Source organism: Melanotaenia boesemani, chromosome 11 (genome assembly GCF_017639745.1).
Source record: "Melanotaenia boesemani isolate fMelBoe1 chromosome 11, fMelBoe1.pri, whole genome shotgun sequence".
Lineage (NCBI taxonomy): Eukaryota > Metazoa > Chordata > Actinopteri > Atheriniformes > Melanotaeniidae > Melanotaenia > Melanotaenia boesemani.
Window position 1 is genome coordinate 8,520,779 of NC_055692.1, and position 5,847 is coordinate 8,526,625.

Genomic DNA, 5,847 nt, shown 5'->3' on the forward strand with positions numbered 1-5,847 from the left:
CCACAGAGATACAAAGTGACTAAAGTGAGATAAACAGTAACCACACACAGAGGCTTAAACCACAAATTCACACAAAATTATGTCAAAACATCTCCAACATACACATTATGAAACTAGAAACTGTATTTTGTCTGTTTGGGTAACTAACTCCTTGGTAGGACAAGTGGGAGGTCTGTCTCATCTCTCTGCCCGGGAGCCAGATGCTTCATAATCCAGCAGGAGTTTGCATCCAAAAACAAGTCTTTCAGTCATGTTATGCAATATTGTTCTACTCTTAGTGTATGCTCAGTGCTTCAAATACAATTTCTATAATTTATCTTGTATTCGGTACCCATGTCTGCTTAAGTTTTGTTTAGATATTTATGAATGTGATGTTTTATCCAATAAAAGTTACTGTAACTGTCTCAATTACTTAATGATTTTTACGCATTCAGTAAAGGATAACAAACAGTACATATGGGCTACAAATAAATATTTTTTCATATAGTATAAAACTGTACATTATGCAGTGACAACATTTTAGAGGATACCTCAATTTCCATAATACACCCAGAAGACAGAGAAGCAAGGACAAAGGAAACTTGCTGGGGAAGCTATGAGAAGAAGAAACACTTTTGTATCCTTTGTTGAAACCTTATGGCATTTGCACAGTCTGATGGGTGCACACAAATTGAAATTGAATTCTAATCAAATACATTGTCACAAATTAATTTAATTCTAATCTGATTGAAATAATGAAATACAGTAATATGTAGAATAAAATGTTTAAATGACGCAGCTGTGTCATGTCATTTGGCTTTGTGGGTTTAAAATGAAGGCTTTGTAGCAGCAATATCTCACTGGGTTAAATGTCTTTGACATGATTTTCTCTCTCCTCGTGTGTCTTTGCCTCCTCTATTCACGTCTCTAGCTGGAGACACTAAGAGGCAACTAGAAGAGATGAGGACTTGAGTGTGTAGAAACCGGAAAATGGGACAATCTCTGGACGTCTGAGTGAGCTGAAGAGAAGGTAAACACAGCCTGAAGGGTTTATTGAGTTTGTAGGTTTTAGATAGATAGATAGATAGATAGATAGATAGATAGATAGATAGATAGATAGATAGATAGATAGATAGATAGATAGATAGATAGATAGATAGATAGATAGATAGATAGATAGAATTTAAGCAGTGTGTCCTCAGGCATTAATAAGAAATTATTTTAAGTACTGTGTTACAATAAATCCGGAATACTTTCACTTTATAAGACAAACAAGTGAATAAAAATGTTACATTTAAATAAAACGCACATATTCAGAGACACATTTTAGATATTTGGACTTAACTTTCTGCAATGAACATACATCTGAATAAATCAGTTGTAGATTTAAGGTAGATTTCATTTTGTTTTATTTCATTAACTGCAATCTTGATGCCACGGAGCTGTGAATGGCTGAATAAAATCTGGCTGCTCAGATTAATACAGGATTAATACATAATATTTCTAATCCTTCCAAAGCATTTTAAGGGTGATTTTACCAAATCTGAAGAGAAATCACTAAATATTTTTTCAATATTAACAAGAAATTACAAAACATTCAGTGAATTTCACATTGTCATGATCATATTAAAGTTCACTTTCATGTTTTAGAGCTGACATGTCAGAAAAAAATACAGTTAGGTATGTTAGAAAAATACTGTGGATGTTCTTCCATCTGATGACAAACTGGCAAGATGTCAGCGAGCACCCTGGAGTTTCCTGAACTGCAGCTTGATACAGCTGAAGATAAGATGGTAGAAGCGCCTGTTTGACAGCATGAGGGCAGTGACAATCTCAATGTGGCTGACTTCAGGAAGCAGGTAGAGCGACACCTTCACAGACAGCGAGGTGAGGAGCTCAGAGAACTTTGTGGAGGATTCAACTGGAACGACAGTGTCACTGGTCCCGTGGAGCAAAGCAAACAGCGGTAATCTGGGAGAAACAGGAACTATAAATGTCTTTGTCCTTTAGCTCTGTTTCTAATAAATAAATAAATAGATTTGTAAATGCTTCTTTGCCTCTCACCTGTCGAGCTTGTCCCGGCTGAGCGTCTTCACTACGTGCATCGGTGAGTAATATGGAAAGTTTTCCACACCGTTCATGGCTTTGTGCATGGTGGAAACATATTCAACTGCTCGCTTTTGTTCGTGCTCATAATGGTCCATGATGTTGTAGACACCGCTCAGACCTGTCCAGGCAACAAGAGGATAAGACTGATAAAGATCCGAGCTGCATATATGAAAAAAATGACTGGTGCTTATTTCTAAAACTACTTTAGTCAGAGTCTAAACATGATTTTTACACTATATGAAGAACTTGTCAAAACCTGCAGTAAGGATAGCGTGAGTTTTATGACAAGAGTGGGAGGAATTCATTACCACACACAATGTTTTGTTTTAGGCTGTTCTTTGTTTCCTTAATAATTTAAGGACGGACTATTTATTTTTATTTCTGCCACAGCAACATTAACACACTCCCGTCTGTAAGCCTGCTGTTTGGAGCATCAAATGTGGAGTGTTGCCTGGTTAAAGGGTCTTCTCTCATTCTTGAGATTGTATCTTCCAAAATGTTTGCTTTTTTCCTTTAAATCAGGGTCATTCCTGAATTAACCCACATTTCTGCAGTCATATGTGGAGTAATAGCAATACAGGAGCCACGCTGATTTATGACTTATGAACCACAGCATTTTCTAGATATCAGACCAGACCTCACAGAAAGGAAGATGGAAATTATCTTAATGAGTGATTGTTTTGACATTTTTATTTGAGGAACTGGCAAATGCTCAAAAGCAGGTTTTTGCCACCAGCTAATAAACTAACAATTTAGAGGCCACAACTCATCTTCCTGGCACACATACTATAACACCATAAACCTGTTTACAGATACTTACCGATAACTCCTCTCACTGACTGTGTAAGTTCCTGCTGTTTCTTTGACTCTATGAACAGCTCCTCTCTTGTATCAATAAGAAACAGCACGGTCAGAGCACACAAATGTGCGCCTGCTGAATGGCCAATTAACACAATGTTTTCCTATAAAAGAATATTAACATCAGAAAAACAGGATATGTGGATGCAGATTAGATTCCAGCAACCCTGGCTAAATGTGATTTTACACACACACACGCGCGCGCGCACACACACACACTGAGGTTTAAAGGTCAAGTTTACATAAAAACAAAGGGTACAGTATTTTTATTTCTTAAATTGTTGATTAATCAGATCCAGATTAAACTGGACCAGTGCTACCAGATTTCAGTAAAACAGAATTCATTCTAAAACATGTAAGATGCTTTTTAAGAATATGTAATTACTGGGTGTTTCTTCTCCTTCCTAAGAGTTCCTGAAGGACATGTCTTACTTTGTCAAAGTTGAACTTTTGTCCATTCTCTTGAGCCCAGACCAAGCAGTCAGCAATATCTTGTACCATCCCTAAAACATTTCCCTGAAATCAGATAAGACCAGTAGTCAGTTTAACATTTACAAATTACATTTCTGTCTGGTGCATTATGTCAATAAAATCTAGTCATACATAATGTATGCTGCACATACATATAATCAATTCAGGTGTATTTGGATATTTATTCTAAAGCTCTTACCTTTGGATATATGGAGTAATCTGGACAAATGACAGTTGCATTCAGCTCTGTAGCCATCTGCCTGGCTAGTAAACAGTAAATGGATCTTTCTCCAGAACCCCATGCACCACCATAGATAAAGACCACCACAGGAGCAAGCTCACTTTGGGATCTGTACATATATGGAGGGTGGTACAAGTCCAGCTTGTTGCCTCTGCGGCCAAAAACAATCCCCTTTAAATGGCAGACAAAGGTTAATGACACCTTTTTACTATTATGACATTATTCATTGGAAAAAAAAGAAATTTTCTAAGTAATTTATCTGTTACACACCTTTTCATAATGTTTACGGTTTTCATCATTCTTATACCACAGTTTTAGCTGAAAATACAGTCTTCCATACTGCAGGTATTTGAAAAAATCCAGTGTAGCTATAGTCAAACGATATATCCGCCTGATTGAGAGTCCAAACATAAAAATGATGATTAAACACATACTTCTCAATGAATAATACTATACTGGATAGACAAATACCTTACTGCACATTACCTTGGTTTTAGAGCCTCTATATGTTTCTTATATCCAGGTTTGTTGGGCCAGCCATAAATCAACTGGGCAACTATACAAATTGAATACGGTAGGCCCACAAACAGGACACACGCTGCCACAGGCAATGACATGTGATATTTTATCCAAGACCTTAAAAAGTAACAATATGTATTAGGATAGTCTTTTTTCTTAAATAAGTATCATTGTTCTAAATATTTCGGTATTTGAGAAGGCCTTACATGTTGTGTTTTAGTCCGTTCACCTCACCTACAAACAACAAAATATTTAAGGACACGCAGTATAATAAGTATCAGACTCTGACAATATATATTCTACTTGACTGAATGTATGGAGAGTAAACGGAATTATAAACACTGAGTCACTGGTTTTAACAGAGAAAAACTAAAGAAAAAATACAGTGGCTGCCACCTGTTTTCAGTTAGATGTCCCAGACTGCCATCTAGTGGGGCTTTATACATCACAAGTGGCATTATCCTAGTAACTCGCTACTTTGCACTGCATAACAATTTTGCCAAACAGAATACTAACAGCAGTAAAAATTTTACCGTCACATACTTATAACAAAAACTTGTTGCAGATCTCTCATTTTCATTTAACTTGAAAAGTAGAGGAGCAGTTGGGTGGTAAGGCTAAGTTTTGTCCACCGTTGATGTTTTATGGTTTAAAATGGCATAATTTCTTCTGTAAACAATGTCGCCTAAAGGACAGAAAAAGGCCGGAAGCAAATGGAAATATAAACTATCCGCATTTACAGCACGTTATACTGAACCCAATGACCGGGGATGATGCAGTTTGTTATTACATATCACTATGTCTGAATAAGCTATGTCAGAAATCACCTCAGGACTCTACCTGCTCCTCAAAAGCCGCAGTCTTCCTGATGCTTACAAAGAGTCATACATTTTTAGAAGAGGAATCCTGTCTCCAACTTCCGCTTTGGTGGAACGCAGTGGGAGGACCTCTGCTGTGATTGGTGATAAAGGTCAGGAAGAGTTTCTCATTGGTTGATTGTTCAGTTATTTGTAACTGAAAGCTTCTGGTGTCTATAGACTTCCCAAGAATCCCCTCAATTAGGCGAGTAACTGCATAGATTATATGACATATATAACAATGCAAAAATTACTGTAACATTTAATTTATTTATTTGGCTTCACATAGAGTTAAACAGAGTGTCTCAAAGTCCGATTTTTATCTTCTACTAGTTAATATATCTGTAGTAACGATCCGGAAATTATTATATATTGATTACATGGCTGGTTTTATGCCACGTAATTCCTCTTGGTAATAAATAAACAAAGTAAAAAAGTATAAATGAAGAAACAATTAAAAACAAGTTAGCAAAAATGTACAGTTAAACAGATAATTTGTTTTGTTCATTTTAATAAAGCTCTGTGTGAAAACTGTTAAGGTAGATCCTTACTAAGTCACATTTCAATTTATTAGTGCTATTTTGTTTGTTCTATTAAATGGTGAGCAGGAGTCTGGCATGTACAGCGGGACACTGTTTTTAACTGATTTGGAAAACCTGTTGTCTGTATTTTCTGAAAATGCAGGTAATTGTAGCCTACATTTAATCTACTTTTCTCTTTTTGGTCTTTTTCACAACATTGCTTTTTTTGGGGGGGGGGGTTAAAAGTGTGTTGAAAGGGCAACTTGTGGCCTCAAGTCTGTTCAACTTGCTG

At 36.4% G+C, this 5,847-nt stretch overlaps 1 protein-coding gene across 2 annotated transcripts; it reads right to left on the reverse strand.

Annotated features, from left to right (window-relative positions):
- Positions 1-351: 351 nt before the first annotated feature.
- On the reverse strand, positions 352-5,088 carry si:dkey-193c22.1 (uncharacterized protein LOC567837 homolog). 2 transcript variants are annotated; one of them, XM_042000680.1, is made up of 9 exons: positions 5,005-5,088; positions 4,384-4,411; positions 4,145-4,294; positions 3,929-4,049; positions 3,617-3,829; positions 3,379-3,462; positions 2,909-3,050; positions 2,044-2,206; positions 352-1,950 (listed from the first exon to the last, which is right to left on the reverse strand). In XM_042000680.1, coding segments are annotated over exons 2-9 (1,110 nt in total). In that variant the 5' UTR covers positions 4,386-4,411; positions 5,005-5,088; the 3' UTR covers positions 352-1,715. The 2 variants fall into 2 exon arrangements, with proteins under 2 accessions (XP_041856614.1, XP_041856615.1); XM_042000681.1 differs by having other exon boundaries at positions 5,018-5,056.
- Between the last annotated feature and the right edge of the window lie 759 nt (positions 5,089-5,847).

Excerpts from the sequence above, each read along its gene's own strand:
- si:dkey-193c22.1 (XM_042000680.1), bottom strand. Across the intron at positions 3,051-3,378 it reads AAAAGTTCAACTTTGACAAA|GAAAACATTGTGTTAATTGG; the intron begins GTAAGACATGTC and ends ATTCTTTTATAG. Across the intron at positions 1,951-2,043 it reads AGCCGGGACAAGCTCGACAG|ATTACCGCTGTTTGCTTTGC; the intron begins GTGAGAGGCAAA and ends TGTTTCTCCCAG.